This window comes from Electrona antarctica (genome assembly GCF_951216825.1).
Source record: "Electrona antarctica genome assembly, chromosome: 2".
Classification (NCBI taxonomy): Eukaryota; Metazoa; Chordata; class Actinopteri; order Myctophiformes; family Myctophidae; genus Electrona; species Electrona antarctica.
Window position 1 is genome coordinate 20951852 of NC_136807.1, and position 24791 is coordinate 20976642.

General features: G+C 42.2%; 5 protein-coding genes across 6 annotated transcripts; 1 reads left to right on the plus strand and 4 right to left on the minus strand.

The window, feature by feature from the left end:
• Positions 1 to 535: 535 nt before the first annotated feature.
• On the minus strand, positions 536 to 9984 carry LOC306917487 (tubulin alpha chain-like). Of its 2 annotated transcripts, none has more exons than XM_079495734.1 (4): positions 9849 to 9984; positions 1940 to 2162; positions 1681 to 1829; positions 536 to 1586 (listed from the first exon to the last, which is right to left on the minus strand). In XM_079495734.1, the coding sequence occupies exons 2-4, from the start codon at positions 2058 to 2060 to the stop codon at positions 606 to 608; spliced, it is 1251 nt and encodes a 416-aa protein (XP_079351860.1). In that variant the 5' UTR covers positions 2061 to 2162; positions 9849 to 9984; the 3' UTR covers positions 536 to 605. The 2 variants fall into 2 exon arrangements, with proteins under 2 accessions (XP_079351860.1, XP_079351859.1); XM_079495733.1 differs by lacking the exon at positions 9849 to 9984 and adding an exon at positions 5130 to 5150.
• Positions 6188 to 6829, minus strand: LOC306932428 (ras-related protein Rab-11A-like; the record flags this gene model as incomplete). The annotated part of the gene is made up of 1 exon (XM_079514244.1): positions 6188 to 6829. The coding sequence occupies one exon, from the start codon at positions 6827 to 6829 to the stop codon at positions 6188 to 6190; it is 642 nt and encodes a 213-aa protein (XP_079370370.1).
• taf8 (TAF8 RNA polymerase II, TATA box binding protein (TBP)-associated factor) lies at positions 9025 to 14279 on the plus strand. The gene is made up of 8 exons (XM_079495756.1): positions 9025 to 9209; positions 9923 to 10082; positions 10683 to 10781; positions 10951 to 11013; positions 11230 to 11354; positions 11915 to 12062; positions 12740 to 12882; positions 13610 to 14279. The coding sequence occupies exons 1-8, from the start codon at positions 9168 to 9170 to the stop codon at positions 13748 to 13750; spliced, it is 921 nt and encodes a 306-aa protein (XP_079351882.1). The 5' UTR covers positions 9025 to 9167; the 3' UTR covers positions 13751 to 14279.
• Positions 14280 to 14554: 275 nt separating this feature from the next.
• On the minus strand, positions 14555 to 19402 carry LOC306932437 (ciliary microtubule-associated protein 3; the record flags this gene model as incomplete). Its single annotated transcript, XM_079514255.1, has 5 exons — positions 14555 to 14733; positions 15631 to 15761; positions 18957 to 19055; positions 19171 to 19292; positions 19384 to 19402. 5 exons carry the CDS (start codon positions 19400 to 19402, stop codon positions 14598 to 14600), a joined length of 507 nt encoding a protein of 168 aa, XP_079370381.1. The 3' UTR covers positions 14555 to 14597.
• Positions 19403 to 19623: 221 nt separating this feature from the next.
• atp6ap1b (ATPase H+ transporting accessory protein 1b) lies at positions 19624 to 24514 on the minus strand. The gene is made up of 10 exons (XM_079522008.1): positions 24304 to 24514; positions 23956 to 24076; positions 23238 to 23312; positions 22697 to 22887; positions 22524 to 22558; positions 22032 to 22117; positions 21719 to 21939; positions 21553 to 21591; positions 20730 to 20955; positions 19624 to 20627 (listed from the first exon to the last, which is right to left on the minus strand). Exons 1-10 carry the CDS (start codon positions 24426 to 24428, stop codon positions 20418 to 20420), a joined length of 1329 nt encoding a protein of 442 aa, XP_079378134.1. The 5' UTR covers positions 24429 to 24514; the 3' UTR covers positions 19624 to 20417.
• Between the last annotated feature and the right edge of the window lie 277 nt (positions 24515 to 24791).

Below are 24791 nucleotides of genomic sequence, written 5' to 3' on the forward strand. Positions count from 1 at the left end.
TAATAGTAATTAACTCCACTAATAAATTAGTGGAGTAAAATATTAAATTTAACAAAATGATAGAGGGATTATCTGAATGAGGCATTGGCTTGATCAAAGTCAATTAATTATGTGAATGTTTGGTTGATAATCTAAAGCTGTGGTTCTCAACCTGTGGGTCTGGACCACTACCTAAAACAATTAAAGAAAGAAAGACATGAAATGAAAAAGACCATTATTGCATCAAAAGTAATTAACAAACTATAGCCTACAATATAAACTTGTCAAACATTGGCCAAATTCGTGTTGTGATGTGAGCTTGTAGATCAGCTATTATCACAATATTTATATGTGGAACCGTCAAACTAAATTTAATGCCTCAACTCTTACAATTCCAAGTGCTTAAATATGATTATTTTGGGGGGCACGGCCTGATAAGGTTGAGAACCACTGATCTAAAGAATAATAAAATAAGGAAAGTAGACACCTTACCACCAATGTACATTTATATTTAACCACTATATTTAGAAATTAAAGAAAACAAATGCACACAAGATGCCAATTAAGATCATTTTTTATTTTAGATGTAAACATGCAGAAGTGTTTGCAATCTTTTCCATTACTTTTTAATACTCCTCTCCCTCCTCCTCTCCCTCACCCTCAATTGAATCAACTCCAACTTCTTCATAATCCTTCTCCAGAGCTGCCATGTCCTCTCTGGCCTCGGAGAACTCTCCCTCCTCCATACCCTCACCTACGTACCAGTGAACAAAAGCACGCTTGGCATACATCAGATCGAACTTGTGGTCAAGGCGAGCCCAGGCCTCTGCAATAGCAGTGGTGTTGCTCAACATGCACACAGCCCTCTGGACCTTGGCCAGATCTCCACCAGGTACTACAGTGGGGGGCTGGTAGTTGATGCCAACTTTGAAACCAGTTGGGCACCAGTCCACAAACTGGATGGTACGCTTTGTCTTGATGGCTGCGATGGCAGCATTGACATCTTTGGGCACCACATCTCCACGATAAAGAAGGCAGCAGGCCATGTACTTGCCGTGGCGAGGGTCACATTTAACCATCTGATTGCATGGCTCAAAGCAGGCATTGGTGATTTCAGAGACTGAGAGCTGCTCATGATAAGCCTTCTCTGTAGAAATGACAGGGGCATAGGTAGCCAGAGGGAAATGGATACGGGGATATGGCACCAAGTTGGTCTGGAACTCTGTCAGATCAACATTAAGAGCACCATCAAAACGAAGGGAGGCTGTGATGGAGGACACAATCTGACTAATGAGCCTGTTGAGGTTGGTGTAGGAAGGACGATCAATATCAAGGTTCCTACGGCAGATATCATAGATGGCTTCATTATCCACCATGAAGGCACAGTCAGAGTGCTCTAGGGTGGTGTGGGTGGTCAGAATAGAGTTGTAAGGTTCCACCACAGCAGTGGACACCTGAGGAGCTGGGTAGATGGAGAACTCCAGCTTGGACTTCTTGCCGTAGTCAACAGACAGACGCTCCATCAGCAGGGAGGTGAAACCAGAACCAGTTCCACCTCCAAAGCTGTGGAAGACCAGGAACCCCTGAAGACCAGTGCACTGATCAGACTGAGAAAGAGAAGGATATGGTCAATAAAAATCAATTAATTCAACATTTAGAATATACATTCTATACACCTACTGTACAGTATGTAGTGCGTACCAGTTTGCGGACCCTGTCCAACACCATGTCAATGATCTCCTTGCCAATGGTGTAGTGTCCACGGGCATAGTTGTTGGCAGCATCCTCTTTGCCAGTGATCAGCTGCTCAGGATGGAACAATTGGCGGTAGATGCCACTGCGTACCTCATCTAAAGACACAAAAGTGATTGAATAAGGTATAGGATACTCAATTTTAGACCAAGTATTACATTGCATTATTTGCTCAATTTGATATTCTGACGGAATTAATTAGGCTTACCAATGACAGTGGGCTCCAGATCTACAAAGACAGCCCTGGGAACATGCTTTCCAGCCCCAGTCTCACTGAAAAAGGTGTTGTAAGAATCATCTCCTCCTCCAATGGTCTTGTCACTGGGCATCTGTCCGTCCGGCTGGATCCCATGCTCCAGACAGTAGAGCTCCCAGCAGGCATTACCAATCTGGACACCTGCCTGGCCCACGTGGATGGAGATGCACTCACGCTGTGGGGGTTAGGAATATGAGGATTAATTTCATATTAGGCCTATGTGTACATTCACTGAATCACTGCTACTATTCAAATAGAAAATCAAGGATCAATTCAATTTCCACATTCAGTTGCTCCCTCTAGCTGAGAGTGATTGTCATTACACATATAAGTGCCTCCACAATGCATAGCAATCAGCAGGGACAGAGAAAATGACATGACTGGAACCTCTGCAAATGGAGGGCACTTTTCGTCTCCCCTGTCTGAGTAGGCCTACACATGGTTTCAACAGCTTATTCCAATGTGCATCTGCATGCATGCATGCAGTTAGCTATATAGGTCATAGCCAATATACTGTAGGGCAGGCAGGCCTGTGCAGTGCACACACAAGAGGGAACAGAATCCCATAGAATAGCCTAAACACAGTATGCAATTTAATGACTAGAACAATCTTATCTAAAAAATTAAAATAAGAACGGAGATTAAATAATTGCATGGTATAAATAAATACATATTAAATGCACTGTAATGACTATAACTGTCTTATATAATATACACAGGCCCATGCATATAAATCAACTGGAAATAAGAGCAGAGATTAGCCCTGATTATTTTTTCATTTGTATTTTATTGGGAGTGTGGATGACCCCTACACAAATCTGATCAGTTGTGGAGAAAATAAGGTATTTAGATGTTGAGACTGAGAGTCTATTCTGAGTTAACAATAATGGACAGAAGGATCTGTGTTGTCGCTATATGAATCCCCACCCTGCAAGTACACACCCAGCTGTCATATCTGAAATGTGTAGTGTAAAGGTATTCGATTTATTTTTTCATTCAACATTTCAGGGTAGAAGATTGACAATATCATAATTAATATCGGAAGAGGTCCCTGGTGTTTTCTAAATGAAATTCGCTCCATGAAAGCACGGAGCACGTAGGGCACCTTCTAATTGCTGGAGATTGGAGAACTCCGTTCATTAGCATATCCATCAGTGCGCATTGTTCTATCTCGACATTGTGAATCTCAGTGTGGGTACTTTAACATCACTCTTTTTTTCCTTTTCCTTTTTGTGCTGCAAAACCGTTGGCAAGAAAATTAACGAGATACGTATATAAGGAATAGGCTATATTAACGCGTAGATGGTCAAAATACTGAATCGGCGAGAAAAGTGGAAGCAATTAATGCTTTGACTGGTGCAGCATCCATCTTATTGTTATTTCAGTCATATAGCTGAAAAAACAACTCGACTTACCATGTTGTCTGTAGAAGTGGGAGACCGAAAAGTGAAGAAAGAGCCTTTTTATGTCTGTATTTCGTTGCGTGTTCTACCCAACCGGGGTCGATGCAACAACTGCTGAATGGGAGGGCGGTGCTACCGGTTTTATACATGCAGGGTTGGGGGTTTCACCCGTGAGGAAAGCCTATACTACTAGCTTAATATAGCTCTACTATGGTCCCATCGCATACCCCGCATCATTGTAGGCTAATAATCATAGCCTAATTTATATCTCTGCTTTTGTTTAGGCTCTTAATATTTCATAATAGCCTACATATTATAATGTAGCCGAGGTGCGGACGCATATCGAACCAATGCTCCGTCGGACCATAGTATGCCTCCCAGGCTACATAACATCTTTGCTTATTGGTCTAGGCCTACCATTTTGACGTACACAATGTTATTGTGTAAGGCGTGGCATTTCATACAATATGCAGTCCTTATCCATGCATGTTTGCATGTAAGCTATACCTCATATGAAGGTCCAAGAATGTGGCCTCAAAATTCAGAGCATGTCAAGGTCTACAGAGCAATGCTCCTTCCTTGCCCTTTGATACTGAAAATGCTCCATCAACACTCGAGATTGTGTATGCAAATCCAGGTATTTTGTTTATGCAAAATAGAAACAATATGCCTCCACCACACTCAGCTGCCAGCCAGAGTGAGGCCTGCTAGTGCTACGGTATCTGCCCAGGGCATTGCCAGCTCTCCATCCATCACGCCACCCTCTTTGTCCTAGATTCTCTGCAGTGATGTCATCGCAGTGGTCTGATCACATGACCTGTCTGTCGTCTCCCTCTCTACAACCTCCTTGTTGTTTTGCTGGACTGTGTTTGAGATGCTCCCATTTCATTCATTAATTTGCCTCGTCTTGCCCTGGGAATCTGGGATCTTTGCATGATTTGCCTTTTTCCCATGATGGTTAGTTGGTTACGGAGCTAGACAGCTAGTGTATGTGGGAGAACAAGATGCAAAATCAGTGACCTGACCAAGATTGCACCTGCTTAACAGAATAGTCTCTGGGGTTGCAACTTGCAACGTACATGAGACGCTTGAATGGTCTGTCCGTTCTCAGGCTAGGACTGGGAACATTTTGAGTAGCCTGAACAAAGTCCTCGCTGCAGTGTACACTTTATTTATGCTGTTGATTCCAGCAGCACAATTTATTCACTGAAAAATACGGGACATATTGTGAGCGCTGCTCCACTCTTGAACTGCATGGGATGAAAGATCAGAACGGGAACTTGGGAAGCCACAATGGCTCCATGCCGAGCGTTCTTCGGAGAACAAATTATCTCCACGCCCACTCCTCCTGTGAGTCAGGGAGGGGGAGTGGCCTGGACAGCTGAGCACTGAGAGGAAAGAGCGTCGAGGATGGGGGAGCTCAAGATGGGAGTGGGAGTGGTCCTCCATGAAATGAACCAGCACTCCATCCTGTTTTGGAGAACATGACACGTCACATGTGACATGACAAAATATACTCTGGACGGAGATTTATATGTGTTTGTGTAAAATTCAATGCATTTTTTTCCAGGGAAAGACATCATTTTAACAGCATGTTTTGTTGTGAGCCTTGATTGCTAGCTGCAAGATTTTTTTTTTTTTTACAATGGGATTAATCTAGAGTTGCAATACCCTCCATTGACTTCCCACTCATCCAATTTGGTTTGTGATCTGCTTGTCTTAAACAACGTTAAACTCACAAACATTTCAGCTGTAGCCCAAGCTTGAATTATCCTCTTTTAATCTGCCGAGCTTGTTTTTATAAAAATCCCCCGTAGACATGTTATGAGCTACTTTCTGTCAAGACATCCTCTGCAGGTGATTCTTTTTCTAAGTGTTGCAGTTTGGAAGCACTCGTTTTTGTTAACGGGTCGCGCTGCTGCCTCCTGCATTATGTGCAAATTCGAAACCGGTGGTACGCTGGGCCGTTCAGTGACTTGACGAGTGCTTCCAAACTCCAGCACTTAGAAAATGAATCACCTGAACAGAATTTCTTGACAGAAAATAGCTCATAACATGTCTACGGGGGATTTTTATGAAAAACAAGCTCGGCAGATTGAAAGAGGATAATTCAAGCTTGGACTACAGCTGCAATGTTGGTGAGTTTAACGTTGTTTAAGACAAGCATATCACAAACCAAATTGGATGAGTGGGGAGTCAATGGAGGGTATTGCAACTCTAGATTCATCCCATTGTAAACAAATCTAGAGTTGCAAATTGCGGCTACTTGATTGCCTGCTCTTTTTCACCCATTACTCCCAATTTCACTTGTTTATTGTATCCTGTTATCCTTAAGTCTCTCTCCTGAATGGAAAAAATTGGTGTACCGATCTGAAAATGCACTCTGTAGAAATCAGAATATATTATTATTATTTAACAATTAACAGAAAAAAAACACTTCCTGCACCTTTAATATGCATTTAAAAAAAGTATCTAACTGAGAATGAGCATGTTGATAAGGTGATCAAGATGTCATATAAAGAGACATTAGACCACAAAATTGTTTGTGGTCTAACCCATGAACCCATGATTAATTAATTCTGTATAAATAGCTTCCATAAGGTGGCATACCCATTTCCTGTTCATTTTCCCATAGCTTTATTTGATTGGCTCAGCAGCAAATTGGAACCGGAAGATCATGACACCTTCATACTGTTATGCCTAATTTATACTGTGTGCCAGTGTTGCACATTAAAAATAGTAGATCTGCAAGCCCTCGTGCAAACTGCTATTTCCGGTAAACAATCAGACACTAGACTCACTTACAACACTGCGTCTTTGGCGTGTTCTCCGTGGGCTGCACCTGGATTTTTACCACATTGTTGTTAGGTGACACTTCATTGCCCCGTCTGTCAGACATTGTCTTCTGAGAGACAACGCAATGAATCTCAGTGAGCAGGCTATGGAAGGCTGTTACCACATTAGTGGAATCCAAGGCTGATGTCTCTACTAATGACAGACCATTTTTCTCTGCAAATGCACCTGCCTCATCAGTGGAAACAACCCTGAGATGTTGCAGGTCACTCTTATTCCCCACCAGCATGATGACAATGCTACTGTCAGTATGATCTCTCAGTTCATTAAGCCAGCGCACCACATTCTCATATGTCCGGTGCTTGGCGATGTCATACACAAGCAGTGCACCCACCGCCCCACGGTAATATGCAGAGGTGATGGCTCTGTAACGCTCCTGTCCGGCAGTATCCCATATCTGAGCTTTCACAGTCCTGCTGTCAACCTGGATGCTGCGAGTGGCAAACTCCACTCCAATGGTGCTCTTGCTCTCCGAGTTGAACTCGTTGCGGGTATAGCGAGACAACAGGTTGCTTTTCCCCACACCCGAGTCGCCGATCAGAACCACTTTGAACAGGTAGTCATATTTGTCATCTCTAGAACACATCTTCAGCGGTTGTTGACCCGTGGGTTGATATCATGCCATAAAAACCGAAAAGACAAAGATAGTACGTCCTTTTCCTATCGTTTGATCAAAATAAACTATTAACCAGAGCCTTTATGCCGAGCTTACCCAAAGTTTGCGTCATCACTATGATGTCACTATTGTGTCAGCCATGCCCAAATATGAAGTCCATGTCAGTCATTTCCAAATATGAAGGTGCATGATGTCGGACTGGGCCGGATTCCTTTCAAGGCTAAATACAGACGAAGGTTGCTGGTCCTCTCATCCGTCTTTTCTGTTAGGGTGTTCTCCAATAGCCTTTTTTCTTCCCAGACAAGGCAGTCAGACGGTAGTTGGTCAGTTGCCAGGGCATGTCCTTTACACATGAGCCTGCGCCTCCGTCCTATGGGGACCACTGCAGCTCTGAGGTGACTATAGAGGCCAACACCAGGATCGATGTGAGTATGTCTGTGAGTTGTTAAATAGTGCCTGCAGCTTCTTAAGTGGCAGAAGCAGCTGGGCAGAAGGGGGCAGGGTGGAGAGGGGAAGGAACGACTCTGCATGATGCCATGGAAGGGTTGTCAATTAGCCTCTCAGATTAGCCCCCAGCGGCCTGCCTCCAGCACAGAAGAGCAAACAGAGTAATAGTTACAGGAAAATAAGTCAGTAACTTTATTTGTTTTAGCCCGGGCCCCGGCGTCATCTCAGCAGACAGAGTCCAGCACCGCAAATTATGTGATTAGTCTATCCCTCGGGTCACGGACAAGGTCAGAGAGAGAATGATGAGGCCAGCAGGGCACTGTGTCACAGGCACCCAGAACTAGCAGCGAACAAACTGACACTGTGGGTGCTAAGTGCCAACCCAAGGCAAGGGAGAGGAAAGAAGTGCACCAGTATGTAGACACTGTGGCACGACTGCAGAGCTAACAATACTGCAGAGCTCAAACTTTCCCATTGTGTTTTTATATTTATTTATCAAGGAAGGTTTAGTTTGCAATTTTATTATTTGAAAAGGTTGTGCAAGTTAAATGGAGGTGAATGGTTTATTATGGTGACTGATCAAAATCTCTAGTAGTTATTTTTTGTAAAAACGACGTTTCGATGTCACTATATAACATCTTTGTCAGGTTATTGTTGTTTTACCTGCACCCGTTAACTGTCCCGAGACTGCTCTTGTGCATTCCTTCCACTAACCTTTATCCCTCTTCCATACAGTAGGACTACAGTTGAGGCCTACTGTACTGTAGGCGTAGGCTACTTGTTAGTTGTTCATTATTTATGATACTAAATGTATTATTTATTACTTACATTATTTCGTAATGGCCTCAGCAATATGCAGAACGAGACCAATGATCAACCAGTAAGCTTTTCTTCAGGAGTGGCTGTCTTGCCCGCACGGCCGCACGCACGGCTGCATGCACGCACGCACGCACGCACGGCTGCACGCACGCACGCACGCACGCAGAGCTCCGATGAGCTCAGGAGCACACTAGTCGAAGAGGGGTCATCCCTATGTTCCCCAGGTTCTATGTTCCCCACTCACCCGGTCCCCCAAAAAAGGTTCTATGTTCCCCGCTCAACCAAAAAGAGGTTCTATGTTCCCCACTCAAAAAAGGTTCTATGTTCCCCACATAACTAAGAAAAGGTTCTATAAAAGGTTACATGTTCTTGTACTCAATACAGTCTTTGTATTGAGTTTGTGCTTGAAATGTACTGTAATTCTGCAAACTGTTAATAAATATTTCAATCAATCAATCAATCAATCAAAAACTGGTAGGCAGGAGGACAGTTTTGAAGGACTCCTTCAAAACTGCTATCAAAGGGCACCTACGGACGGCTGCAATTCGAAACTGGCCCCGTAAAATCTGAATCCCATCCCACCCACCCACCCCTTTTCCCCCTCACTGTATGTTTCTTTTCCCTTTTTACCTCCTTTATGATGAATTCCTGTTCTGTTCTTTGGCTATATAGAAGTGTATTTGTACGTCTCTAAATGTGTAATGTAATGCCATTTATTGGGTCGTCCACTCACAGTTAACAGTCTTTGTATTGAGTTGTGCTTGAAATGTACTGTAATTCTGCAAACTGTTAATACATATTTCAATCAATCAATCAAAAAAAAACACAGTACACTACTGTGTTTTGCGTAACGAAATACCGTCGCTAGAGGGCGGTAGAAAAATAATTCTGCAATCTGACATCCGCCCAACAACCGGAGATGGCGTATTTGTTTTGTAGCGTGCAACAACACAACACAAATGATTTTACTAACTAAAAGGAGAATTAGTTTCATGGTAATATATTTCTTGGTTTAAAAGAAAGTCCACCATTCAGTTTACCGATGGCGGATCCCGCGGTGGTATCCAGTGGTTTCATAGGAGGGGTAAGAAACTATTTATAAAGCCATCAACACGGACTCGGATTAGATTAATGAACCATACGAGATCCAAACATTTCATATATCTCCACGTCACTAAACTGACATGATTATACATAGGGTACGCTAGCCATTATGACAGTCATGTTTCAGGGCTAAGCTCCGTTTGGAACCTCTATAAAATATCTACGCTGCTGCTACGCTTTAGGAGCTAAGCGCAGCAGCAGATATAGAGGTTCCAAACGGAGCTATAGCAGGGCTAAAGGTAGCCCAAACATTTAGACTCTCGTCAGAATCGAAAAAAACCTCTACGAGAGTCTAAATGTTTGGGCTAGGCTAAAGGCTACGTAGAGGCACATACAAATGTAGCTCTGGTCCACAGCTAGCTGCAAGTCGCTATTTGCAACACTAGAGTTGTTTTGTCAGGTGAAACGACCAAAGAAAGCTCATGAAATGTAGACGACCTAGTTTTATAATGGGTTGAATCTAGAGTTGCAATAACCTCCATTGACAGCCATTGATCCAAATAGATTTCCAATCTCTGTTTGTATCAACGTTAAACTCACCAATAATCTAGTGTTGCAAATTGCGGCAACAATACATGATGCAGTTTCTGTCACACTATTTTAATTAAAGCGGACTCACGTATGCAGCAGGCTTTCTAATTGTGATGTAGCAGTGTCGTTCATTATGTTCCCTAATATGCCTTTGTGTTCCAGCGTTCGAGTAGCAGTAAAGCAGCTACCAGTCCAGCAGAAAATTATCAACTGGCCCGCCGAAGGACTCTGCAGGTGGTGGTTAGCGCTCTGCTGACAGAATGTGGTTTTGAAAGTGCAGAGAAAGCAGCAGTGGAGTCCCTCACAGAGATGATGCAAAGCTGTATGTCTGAATCATTTCACTGTGTTTTGGGGTTGCAATTTCAGGCTGCCTCCTCATTTATATGTTTATAAATGTTTTTTAAATGTTTGATTATCGTAATTGAATACTACTCCACTACATTTCAAAGACAAATGGAACCGAACATAACATGGCTCTATTTCTCAATGGACATGCCCGTCATATCCATTGAGAAATAGGTTCTACTTTGAATAGTGTACTTCTCTTTTCTCTATTGTACTTTTGACTCACTACATTGGTAGGAACTACGGTAAAAAGGTACATTATGAATTGACCACTTACACCCTATTTCAGATATTGTGCAAATAGCTGACCTACAGGCACACATTGCAATACATTGTGAGCTTGTAGGTCTGCTATTTTCACAATTATTGATATATATATTTTAAATGTATAGTGCTCGGTACAAATTTGAATGAGCAACCTTCAGTTGTAGACTTGTAGTTAAGTAATATTTGACAAGCAGTATCTATACTTTCAGTCTATTGGCTGGGGTTGACTACTTTGTCCACTACTTTGATGATGCCTGGTATGCTGAGATGTAAGTAATCATAAAATCATAATATACTGTCACCTTTTCAGATATCACTGAAATAGGCCGCTGTGCTAAAGCTTACTGTGAACATACTGCCAGAAGCGTTCCTACACTCTCGGATACCGTTGCTGCACTCGTTGAAATGGGTGAGTAGCGTGAGCACAATACTGTACATCGGACAGTAACTATCGGTTCCTTTCTTTAAAAAAAAAAAAATATAATAGATTTATATCAATAAGTTCTATTAACACTGTAGCACTAGACTATTAAAAGAACAAATCAACAGCACCATTTAACTTGTATTTGTTGCTGCAGGTTTCAATGTTCATACACTATCTGTGTATGCAAAGAGATCTCAGAGGATGGTCATAACTGCTCGTAAGTAAGACATTGGCTAGCTGTTTACTTGATGATTAAATGTCACACAAATAATTGTGATTAACGATTTAATGGTGTTTTTAGCATTGAGCATTGGAACATGTATATTATTATTATGCCTTTTAGGCTAAGTTTGCACAGTGCATATGTGAGATAAAAAAATACTATGAAAGGGCTGACATTTAATAACTATATATTTTTTGTAATGAATTTCAGCTCCAGTGACTAACCCACCTGTGACACCCAAAGCTTTGGTGGCTGGACTGAAACGCACACATCCTCCTTACATCCCCAGCCACTTCCCAGAGTTCCCTGACCCCCACACCTACATCAAAACCCCTGTAAGCTACACACAAAGTATTTGCAAACTTTGGGTTATGCGTTATGTATGCCGTAAGCCGTATGCTTAGTTAAACTTTTGGAGAGGGAAGCTGCTCATTTATCATGGCTTTGTGTAACAACTCGGGAGTGTGTCATTGTGCGAACAAGTGCTATGGACATGATATCAAAAGCGGCCCTTACCTACACTGAATTCACAAAAATGTGATTAAATTTGGGGAAAGTGAAAAACGGGCTTCCTCACTGTCTTGGTTATGGTCAATGTTCAGATCTATTGCTCCAGCCCACTGAGGAGAAAAATGCAGATCAAATGGACTGACAGAGGTTCCTTAAATTAATAGTAACGGTTACGTGGGATTTCACACACACACACACACACACACACACACACACACACACACACACACACACACACACACACACACACACACACATAATTAAAGGCATGCAGTTTGCACCCATGTAGATAATGGCATATACAATGTAGAGGTACTTCTGTAGGACACTGCATTGTGCCTTTAATCTCGCAATACTTTCATGGTACCATCATCTGTTCTTTCAGACTTTCAGAGAGCCAGTTTCAGATTACCAAGTGGTGAGAGAGAAGGCAGCATCTCAGAGGAGAGATGTAGAACGGGCACTCACACGTTTCATGGCTAAAACCGGAGAAACACAGAGCCTCTTTAAAGATGATATTACTGCCTTCCCATGTGAGTGACTCCAAGTTTTACAAATAACATGTGTTCAATGTCCAGTTTTACTGACTTTTTAATGCTGACATTGAGTTTGCATGAATTCTGAAACATTTCATTGATTGTTGTTGTTATTGAAAGAAAATGATAATATATGATAACAATTATAGTACATTTGCTCATTTATGTCAAAGGATGAAACACAGATAGCAGAGACATGGGAAAAGAAAATCAATAATAGATACATTTATACTATTTCAAGTAAAATGGAAAAGAGCGTGATTACTGTAATTGACTCCAGGGTGTCTAATGAAGTACTGTCACCTCAGACACATGAAAAACTGGAAAAATACAAAAAATGTGACACTTGCACGTAACCCACTCCATATAATTGCAGAGTATAAAAATCGTCTGAAGTGAGTGGTGCTGTACTGTGCTGTACTGTACTGTACAAGCCCTCCCTGGCCTGTGTGTCTGTGTGTTAGGCTGTGCAACAGTGACACTTGGTGGTGAACTAATGCTATAACACAGGGACAGACCCAGGGACACAGTCACACACATAGCTGTCTATAGGAGATACAAAGTCTGTGGAGCTCCCTCTTGTGGAATTACAGTATATACCCACTAAGAAAGGTAATTGACTAGTTATTTGGATACCACCTTGTTACAGCATTTGCATTTGCTTGTTTTGCCAGTGATTGCAGCACGACCAACAAGCATTCCATATTTAAGCGCCCTCCTGCCATCTGAACTGGAGCTGCAGTCCTTGGAGGAGACGGACTCCTCTGAGCAGGATGACCAGACAGACAGTGAGAACGCAGCAGGAAACAACATCAGTGTGAGTCTTCATGAAATACTATTCATACATTTCTATCATCCATTTGTTTAGCTTGCTAGCCCCCTTAACCGTTTCCATCCGTAGGACGGCTCCACACGTCCTAGGGAACCCAATCGACGTGTTCATAGGACGTGTGTATACGTCCTAGCGCATCCTCAATGATATCAAGCGAGAGAAGAATATTCTGAATTTTTTCCTTTATTATTATTTTTTGACTGAGACTCTAAGGCACCCGTAGCTTCGCTCTGCCTTCATATTGGCTTACCGTTCGATTAGCTGTTAGCGCGGCAGAAAGAATGCTTCGTCTCTCCTAATCCAGGGCGCTCTCCGTGGTTTTGATCTGATGGATATACTACACGCTTCATTTCTGACTTCAACATGCCTCTCGTTCAAAATATGAATGCTTTGGAGCTTCTAGCGATATAATAGACTCGAGACCAAGGTAAGCTAACAAAATGTCTCTCCAGTTTTCTTCTGGATTGTTTCAGAGTAAAAGCGGCCATGTCTTTCCGGCACCCCAGAGCTCCTATTTTGTAGGAATCCCGGCACCGATTGTGTTAATAGAGCTTAAAAAAAGAAGACATTTCCTCTAATGCCAAGTCAAATTTGAAACCCATAGGATTATTTCATGTTATTTCATTAGATGAATCTCTAAGGCTAATGCATCCAGTTGTTTGTCTTTTCAAATAAAATTGATTTTATTCTACTCTTTCTAACCTCTTCTCAGGATGAACCAGGAGCAGACAAGGAGAATTCCATGCTTCCCCCAACGGGTGCTGTTCCCTCAGCAAAGGCCAGTGAGGAGAATGTGATAGACAACCCATATCTCAGGCCGGTCAAGAAACCGAAAGTGAGGAGGAAGAAGTGAGGGGAGTAAGTTATACTGAACTGGAACAAATAAGACTCATATCTGCCTCAGTCATTGGCAGATTCAGCAGTCCAGTTATCGATTCACTCCTCAGAGAGAAGTTGCCCTTTACGGAAGCCTGGTCTAAGAAACCAAGCAGTTCTTTGTATCTGATTTCTGGGGATAGTGGACCATATTGACTTTAGATTTGGTGTGATGTAGACGCAAAATGACACTGGTCAATGCTGCAGTTGATTTCAATTGCTTCCACTGAGGATTATTTTCTTTGACATTTGTATTCAGTTTGTTTCATTAGTTAGTATTCAAACAACACAGCAATACAGTCATTTTGTGAGGAAAAAAAAGTGCAACTTTTTATTTTCCCTGATGAGTTTGCATTGTCCCATTTATTTCATTGAAGCCGTTTGTAACGCACTGTCCTCTTGTCAAAAAGCTGAATTAGGAGTAGAACAAACTCAGGTATGCCATACGATTCCTGTGTTTCAGGAACTCCTTGTCACAATTTAGCTGAAGAAAAGGAAGAGGGGGGGGGGGGGGGGGGAAGGATATTGCTTCATTTTTCAGTGCATGAGATTATACTATACAGTGACATGTAGCCTATTGTTGCCTTTATAATACAATAAAAAAAATCTTAAATTATAGTAAGAAGCACCAGATGTTTGTACTTTTTTTTTTTAACAAATAACTTTGTAGGGAAAAAGCAATTTAAACAAGTTTTTGCTTTATCTAGTATTAATAAGAGACGTAACAAGACATAGAAAACATGGAAGCACACATTTAATTTGATCAATGTCAAGTCATGACAGCCCGGTGCATTGTGCATCAGCTGTGCATTATTCTTTCTCCATTAAGGTCTGCAACTTGCCTGCATCCTCACTGCTCTCTTCTCCAACTGGGGCAGTCTAGCCCAATCCGGGGATCCGAAACACATCGGCCAGCTCACTTTCCTGTTGCTGATTGTATCATGAGAGTATGCCCCAGGGCTGCATTTGTGAAAATTCAAACACATTTAAATTTTGGCACATTTGAGCATTTCATACTGTACGTCTGTCTCATATCATCTCTGTTGGGTGGGAAAAACTGACTTTTCAGGATATTTTTGAGTGGTGCAACCACTCCGGGAGCTATGTGTGTGGCTGGGTGGGTCTGAGCACAAAAACAGCATGGTTTTTCACCACCTGTGCGCAACCTAACACACACACGCACATATTAACTGTATATATGATGATTTTGGGTGTGCCAGTACAGTACAGTGACATGGTAACTATCATTTCTCTACCGGAACCCTGGGTGCGTTCATGTGGGTCTGGAACTTCCGGGGACCCCCTCCCCCCCCGGGGACCCCCACACGGAGTTGCACCACTCACTTCACACAGGTGTGATTTTTTTTTTGTAAAAGTAGCATCTACAAGCTCAAAATCAGTTACTTTTAATACTGTTGTGTGGCACTGTAGTGTGTAGTATGATCAAATTAGGTAGGGCAGGCCCGGATTGGACATTCTGGCAAATGCCAGAAGGGCTGGGCCAAAATAAAAAGTAATACAAAATACATGGTAGCGTTTTTGAGCCGGTGTAGATCACAAATGCCAGGGCCGATTTTCTGTGCCAATCCATGCCTGAGGTAGGGCATTCATTTATAAAAAATCACACCTGTGTGAACTGAGTGGTGCAGTGACGTCACACACTAACCATAGCAACCATGCTCACCTGTGCGTGGGGCCACGTACACGGGTACACGTACAGGTACACAGGTACAGACAAAGCTGGTTGTTGGAGTGGTTTGCACCACTCAAAAACAAAAAGTTAGATAGAATATGGAGATAAGAGGTTTCTGCCTGACAGCAACAATATCATCATCCTCTTACCACTCACTCACTCACCCTGGGCTGTAAACTGCTTCAGCCTTAGATTTGAACCTTTGTGTGGTTGAGTTGAATGGTGTTTTACTTGGAGGGAGAACTTTGGACAAAGTTTGATCCTGCTGGTACTTCTGTGGTGAGGGAGTTGCTGTCTGGTAATGGTGTCAAAAACAACTTGACATTAGTCATCTTACTTGACTCCTTCAGTGACCTCATAGCAAATTGTGTTTGATCATGTCAGTTGACTGGTCTATAGTCTGAATTGGCTATAGTATAGTGGACATGTGAGAACTCAACTCTGGGCACTATTTATTCGTATTTACTTTATATTTGCATTTATAAATGGGGTGACACACACAGTTGGTTAAAATAGCCAATGTATCATCAGGGCTGCCAACTTTCAGGAAAAGCAGGAGAGACTTTAGCATCATGATGCGTTTGGGCTGCGCCACTTTTTGGGGGGCCTTTTTCTTTTTACATCGATTTAGAGGAATACAGACATCTCACCCTCCCATCCTAAAATATATGAACTTATATTTGTATATGAGCTATATAAATCCATATGCACATGTGAACCTGAATATGGCATAATTCAGCATAGGCTATATTTGCCATACATTGGCAAATATGTTATTTCATATTTTTCATATAATTTGTAGGTGCCCACTTATTGTCTCCACCAGGCCGAAGGCATGGGGAGAGAGTATGTTTTGTCTCCACCAGGCCGAAGGCATGGGGAGAGAGTATGTTTTGCACTCCGTCCGTCCGTCCGTGTGTCTGTCCGTCCGTCCGTGTGTCCGTCCGTGTGTCCGTCCGTCTGTGAACAGCTAATCTCCGGCACCGTTAACCCGGTCGATGCCAACTTTTGCACACACACTCCCTGGATGCCAACGATGAACCTCTGCCCCAAAATTTCCAGAACGGCCTGTTATAGCGCCACCAGGATGCCGCTTTGTGCAAAACAAGTTTTTGAACAGTACACCTACAGATTTTGTCCAAACATCACGCAAATTGGTACACAGTCTCTCTAGAGCCATTCAACGAAATGGGTCTTTCAGATTTCTCAGACTCCATCCTGATTGGCTAAGATTGGCTTCCAAAGTTTGCAAGAGTGCTCAGTTTCAAACACAATGCTGCAAATCATGAACACATCGTGTGATTTCCGTGAAATTGTGCACGCACATTCCCACTAGGCCGAGGAAGAAATGCCACATGAACATTTTCAATATAACTGGCCGAAAAGTGTTTTTACCTCTAACTGCACGGATCTGTGGATAACTTTGTATGCCAACTCCCTAGAGGCCAAGGAAAAACCTTTGCCTGGAATTTTTCACATCTGCTCTTTATAGCGCCACCAGGAGGCCGACATATGTAAAACACATTTTCTAATATTACTCCTTCAGATTTTATCCAAATTTCACGCAAATCGGTACACATGCTCTCCATAGTCATGTGATCAAGACAGGTTTGTTTGATTTCTCATAATCCACCCTCATTGGCTACGATTGGCTTCTAAACTTTTCAGGAGTAGCCCGCTTTGTACCCGTTTTGTACAAATCGCCACAACTACTCAACGCAGCGTCCGATTGTGGTGAAACTGTGGTTTCGATAGCACATCAGTGAGCTGGATGCAATCCTACCTGGAGGGGAGAGAACAGATGGTGGAAGTGAACGGAACACTGTCCCCCCCCCCCTCCCAGTGAGCTGTGGCATTCCACAAGGAAGCATACTAGGGCCTCTACTGTTCCTAATATATGTAAACGACATGACTTCAGCTTGTGACTGCAACTTGTTCCTGTTCGCAGATGACTCAGCACTGCTGGTCTCGGACAGGGACAAACTGCAGGTTGAAAATGCCCTCAGCTCTGAACTTGGTAGAATCTGCACCTGGCTTGCTGATAACAAACTATCTTTACACCTGGGAAAAACTGAATCCATTCTCTTTGGCTCTATTAGTAATCTCTGCAAGGCAAATGGCTTCTTGGTTAGAGTGGGTGACAATGTTATCACACGTAAAGATGAAATTACCTACCTAGGTTCCATCCTGGAGGCTAATCTTAACAAGATTTATTTACAGGATCTCCTCACTGGTCAACAAAAACACCTTGAAGACCTTAACAGGAGCCCTTGTACAGGGTTTCTTTGACTATGCATGCACCTCCTGGTACCACAGCACCTCAAAGGCCCTTAAAACCAGGCTCCAGACTTCCCAAAACAAACTGGTCAGGCTCCTACTTGACCTAGCCCCCCGAACCCCTGCCCACTTCGACAGACTGGAATGGCTTAGGGTCGACGACAGAGTACAGCATCTTGCAATGGGTCTGGTCCACAAGATTCGATACTCCACCAAGATACCCATGTACCTGTCTAGATACTTCCTTAATGTTAACGAAGTCCACACCCACAACACCAGAGGGAGTGCAACGAACCATGTACAACCCAGATTCGGCACAAACAAGGGACTAAATTCTTTTCGCTCCTATGCCACCAAAATGTGGAACGCCCTACCAACTGTCATTAAGACATGCGAATCCCTTGACTCTTTCAAAACCGCTCTCAAAGGGCACCTACGGACGGCTGCAATTCGAAACTGGCCCCTGTAAAATCGGAATCCCTCAAACACGAACGCAAGGACAACACAAGAGACGGTCGCGGCCACACAGCCAACTCAAGGTATGGCCACTGAGCCAACTTGGGGACCCAACGCAAGGACAACACAAGAGACGGTCACGGCCACACAGCCAACTCAAGGTACGGCCACAGAGCCGACTTGGGGACCCAACGCAGCTCCTCCAAGGAAAACAAACGAATTAACGGAGCTGAACGTGAATCCCCCCCACCGCCCACCCCTTTTTTTTCCCCTCACTGTATATGTTTCTTTTCCCTCTTTTCCCTTTTTACCTCCTTTATGATGAATTCCTGTTCTGTCTATAGAAGTGTCTATTTGTACGTCTCTAAATGTTTTGATGATTTGAACATGGTGGACCCTATTGGAAACAAGTGTAATGCTTAATTGGGTCGTCCACTCACAGTTAACAGCCTTTGTATTGAGTTTGTGCTTGAAATGTACTGTAATTCTGCAAACTGTTAATAAATTCTTCAATCAATCAATCAATCAATGCATATTCCCACTAGGCTTTGGAAGAAATGCCACTTGACCGTTTTAAAATCAGCCTCATGGTGGTGCTACAACAGGCCAAGCCGCGACACACACACACACACACACACACACACACACGTTTATATTGCTCCTAAACATTTTGCCAAACATCACACACACACTCCTATCCTCCTGGTGGAGACCTGTGCCCAGAAGGGCACTTTTTCTAGTTGGAATTTGTTTTTACCTTGTGGCAGGGGGGGAAACGCGCAGCAGTCCTCGCAGAAAAAACATATCCTTTCTTACTTTCAGGTTTCTTTAGTATGTCATACATTATGGTACGGAACTGTATAAGGAAAAGAAGCATTTGGAAAAAGACCATTTGATTACTGAAATGTCTGGCATGCAGCAGTGCTGACTACGTGGAGGTGGTGATAATGTGAAAACGTTTAGTGACAAACCTCATGATTGTCATAGCAGCCAGGACCACGATGTGTCGCATCAAGGCACGGCATCTCAATGCCCAGACGACTTGGCTCATGAAACATGGGGAACAGTTTTCTCTCCTGACGGCTGCCAAAAACTAGTGATGTAATAAAGAATTATCCATCCATTTTGGAAACAGATTAAATCTAGAATGTTACACTTGCTTTAGTTGCTTGCATGTACCATACCTGCGCCCCGAACCGCCATGACTTCTTGTTTAGAATAGATTACGGTAACGATGGTAACCAGGTAGGTGGCTGCTCGAATTATACAAGTAGTTTGTTGCTCTGGTGCACCCTCTTGTGGCTAAACTACGCACTAAACACTTATTTCTCACTTTATCATTAAAAAAAAAATATGAGTACTTTTTCATCCACTGGTTCGTTCTAATCACAGGGGTAAATCTTGTCCAGAGAAACTTGTAAAAATGTCATTAATCACATTTAGATTTATTGGCACAAACAGAACCGTTGGTGGTAATAAGAAAGAAAAAAGAGTAATGGCTGAACTGAAGAATCATTTAAAGTACCCTTATGAAATGTGTTGAACTCAACCAGTGCTACTGGTAACCTAACTACTGGACAGGCAAAACACAATAAGTTATATATATCAAAGTTACAATTGCACTGTCCTATGTTTTAAACTGTATGAGAAAGATGAAAACAAAATGGATTGTGTTACGCAAGGTATTTTCAAAATGCAACATTTTTGCAATTTGTCACAAACATGTTTCAAAAATACAATCAGCAATCATAACTTCTTATATACAGGCAATTCTGACAATATCAGTAGTCTTTAAATTACAGAGCTATAACAAAACATGTCTCACAACATGCAAGTGGCCACATTCATGGCACAAAAGTCATCCTCTTGCATTTATACATTTCATGTATCCCCTTCAATTGGAAAACAGTGGCATATAAAGTGAATGAAGGCAAACAGATACCCCCCTATTTTGGCACTTAAGGTAAGGGACGATGGAATGGAATATACCTGGCTAAGACTAAATATGGCAAAATGAGTCAATTAAAAATGATCTTTCCTGAACACATTTGACACATTAGATGGATGGCCTATTCACAAGTGAATGTGTCAATTTCATCTGACACATAACGTGACCTGAGGAAAGTTCCAAGGTAGGTGACGGACAAGGCGGGACTTCCTGGGTCCATGGTCTGCTGAGAGGCACTGAGTGACTTGTATGTGCATACTACAGTATGCATTACTCTGTCTGAGGCACAGCGATGGAGGGACCTTTAGGGTCATCAAAGCGGTCCATGGTGTTTAGCTGCATAATCATGTGCAGGCCGTAGAAAAAGATCCACAACATGATCAGTGAGGTCAGCAGCCCCATCCAAATGCCTGGAGTGAAGAATCCTGCACAGTCGCTTGCATAGGCGAAATTTCCATCCGTCAACCCAAAGCCCTGAATCTGTATTGTAAAACAAACATGACAGCCATTCCGTCAAACATCACAGCGAGCTCACATATGGGTCACAGATTCAGATATACAACAGATTTGGCATATTTGTACCTGGAATTCAGTGAAATTGACCCTCAAAGAAGTTGTCCCATTTTGCACCAGCAAACCATCTCCATAGCTCTTCACAGACGTACAGCTGAAGGAGTACTCTGCAGGAGTATACATATGTCTGCTAGAAAAGGATGCGTTCTGCCCATTAGTGTTCTGCAGCAGCACTGTGTCCAGGCTGGCCCAGTTCCGTGCAGACACTGGATAAAACTTCTTAGTCATGGAAAACCTACAGTAGAGAAAATAAGAAAAACTTGTCAAGTGTCATGTTAGTTACAACATATCAACCTAGGTTTATACTGTACATACCGTATAGTATATAGACCCGTTAATTGTCGTTTTGGACTGTTTGACAAAAACAGTATTGTAGAATGCACCATGACCAAAAGCTGCCACAAAAAACAATGCACATGCTCATTTGAAGACAAAGCATCAAAGACAACTGCTGCCATCATAAAGATGGATACAAGTAAAATGTTACCATTTGAATTGAAAATCTCTGAGACTACAAAAAAAGCTTTAATCTTTTCCTAAGCTGCTTCTAACCACATGGATGCACTCAGGACATAATTATGTCACCATACCTGTGGCTGAGAGTAGCGTAAATTGAGATTTATTAGTTAACCAACTTCAGCACACAAGTTAGCATTACATTTTTCTCTCTCTCAATGGCACCCGGACTGGGGCTCCGTAGATAACCTGTTCCGTCCACCACAGCTTGCAAACTCGGACAGCCTCGAGGCTATCTTTGGAGAATGATATAGCCTTTATCATAGAACACACAATGATGCTAAATTGCTATAGATCAAATTGCTTTTTTTCTTACCTTAGAGTGATCCCTAATGATGCGTAAGTGAGGACTAGCCTGAGAAATAAAGAAAATATAAATAATTTTACACATTCTTTTGAACAGCAATAAAAATAGTTTTCTCAGTCCTCTGGCCAACCAACATGATACAGCTAGGATAAGTAACAGTGTTAAGTGTTCTCACAATGAGATGGTGTCGTTACACAGGGATCCATCTAGAGTCGGGGTCTCTGTACGAAGGTCAATCCATGTGCCTGTGAAGCTGACAGTGAGATTCCGTGCCCACAGCATAATACAAGGAACATCGGTCACATTGAACATAATGGGGGGTTTCACAGAAGTTTCGGCGGCTTGAAGCAAGGACCGACCCACAGGCTGCATAGACATGGAGGTCTGCGCGATGACCTGGGGAGACAAAAGGATTTCTCTCTCTCATCCAACATCAAATTGAATAATGTGTGTTTATATACTGTAAACTGCACAGGGGAATATATTACTCGTGAAGGCTGCAGTCCTGTGTAGATAGCAGTGTAGGGGATATTTTTGGCTTCCATGATGCTCTGAACTTTCCCAATAATCTCATCTGTGGACAGACAAAGTTATAAGTTCCCTGCCGTGTATAATAACTTTAATAATAACTTTATTTGTATAGCACTTTTCAAAAACAAGTTCACAAAGTGCTTCACATACAATACATAAACAGGCAATTCAAATCAACAATGGAAATTAACAAAGTAATGAAAAACAAAAAGAGCAGAAACTAGATGTTCATTCAAGTATGTCACTGTAGTGGCAACATTTCAAAAAGAATTGGCCTGATTAAAAGAACACATATCAAGAAGGTTTTATTTGCCACTCACTCATACAGGTACAAGCAGCTAAAGTATCATATACATAAGATGATATTTGCAGTCCTATATGACTGAAGTGGTGAATAGATGATGATAGACGCTGGTATGGTCCTTTAATATTACATTCACATAACTTACCATTGTTGCGAAGGACCTCTTTGGGTAATTTAGAGCTGTAAAACAACACACACACTTACAAGTTAAATAAGATAATATATGAGAACATATGATAATAATCCACATGACAGTATTAACAACATATTAATAATTTCCATAACAACTGGTGCACTGCAGAAAGCATGAAGTCTCACTCAGTATTATAAGGAAGGTTGATGATCAGGAAAGTGCAGGCAGACGCATTGAGAGGAATATCTGACAGAGTGTCTGCGTCAACCAGGAGAGGTGAGACACCAAGCTGCTGCTGCAGCAGAGCAGGCACAGTGCTGGAACTAGACCATTCCACGGACGGAAGCACCAATGAAGAGGAGGAATGCAGTGCAGCCTAGAAGAAAAATGGTTGGACAACGTGGGGAAAAGATCATCACAAAATAAGATATGAAGAGTTTGTTTTCCTTCATATCAATGAACCGATTATGCTTAAACATTGAAAATAGCCGATCTACAAGCTCACAACACGTTACATCGTTTGAAACTATTAGAAATGTATTTCCTAAAAAGACATGCACAAAATAGGGAATGATTATTAACAGATTATTATTTTATATTATCTATTAAATCGATTAGTTAGATTAACTGCTGAACTCCAATATGATCTTAAATGTGTTGCATATGTGTACCAGTTTGAATATATGCAAGTACAATGGCACAAGTCATAATGAAAACACACCGTACCTCAAGATTTTGAAAAACACTATCCAGCTTGTTTCCAAACACTCCACCAAACACTGTAAAGTCATCTTTGCTTAACTGCATGAAAAAAGGACAACAAAACATTGGATTGTCGACACAACAAATACACATACACACAAAACATGGGCACGGAAAGGGGGTATTTTTTGTCACAGTAGTACATTTGCACATAAGTGAAATTTGTCCACTATATTTCCCCTCCTAATTATTAGGGGTAGTTGGTGCAATGCAATTAATACAGTGCCCGGGGAGTAGTTAAATGTCTCGCTCAAGGACACTTCGACACATGGACCGAATGCTTGAATGATCCACTTTCAATCTGAAAAAGTGTTAACGTGTTTAATACAAGCAGATCAGACTTTTCTATTTGGATGAATGGGCTGTCAATGGAGGGTGTTGCAACTCTAGATTCAACCCATTATAAAAGTGTAGTGTTGCAAATTGCGAAGAGCCAAGGCCCCATGAGAAAGGGAACTGTAGAATGGGAAGTGGAGCTAAAGCTCCCTGTCACACCAGAGTGAGAATACCAGAGTCACGAGTGACTTCTCAGTAACCACACTAGCAAGTAGCCACCATGATCTTGACTCACCAACCATTACTAATTTTAAGTACATTTGTATGGTTATAAATACCCCTTCAAACTGGAAAAAATAAATCATAATATCTTGTGCAATATCACATATTCTGGTCCAGTCTTTACCTTGTCCTGTAGAAACAGCAGCACAGTGCATGGGGCTGAGATAAAGGCAGTTTTGATGTACACAACCAATTGATCAGTAGTCGTGATGTGACCGGCTGGTGGCGAGGCCATCGGTGGTAAACTGTGCATGCACAACAAATAAAGTGATCAATAGCGTTGCCTGTCAAATAAATGACTATACTCTTCCTATGGTATTTATGACTCCAACTGAGTACAACAACATCTAAGCTTCACTTATCAGATAGCATTAGCTTGCGTGGCTTTCATTGGCAACTATGACATATGTTTCGAACTATGGAGTGGAGTCAAACTATCTCGCAATTTAAATTAACAAAGTACAATATTTACCCGCCCTTGGACCACATTAGGAATGGCACTTGACTCGTACAGCTTCCGATGGCGAATAATGCAAATAAAAGTGCAACAACAGAAGCCATTGCTCGCACTTCCCTCTGATACTCTGTTCCTGCCATTTTGGTTTTTCCGCAAAGCTAAAGTCATGTGACGCAATCAGCTGATCGTCATGTGTCCATGGGTGTTTCATGCACCCTGCAGGCGCTTCCTGGCTGCTTCTTTCTACCATTCATCTTCTAAAGTAGTTTGGAGCTCTCTACTGTAATTCACATCGCTTTTTACCCCCTAATCTCATCCAAACTAGTTCAAAGTTTCGTGTGTAATAAAGCTTACCCCATGTAACCTGTTGGTTCAAAGTACAACTTGAATATACACCCTCACCCTGTCACTCAAGCCTGAGACCTGTACCTGTACTCGCGTACTGGCTCGCTGTAGCCATGGGATCATGTAGCAATAATGCCTACGACAAAACAATACATTTC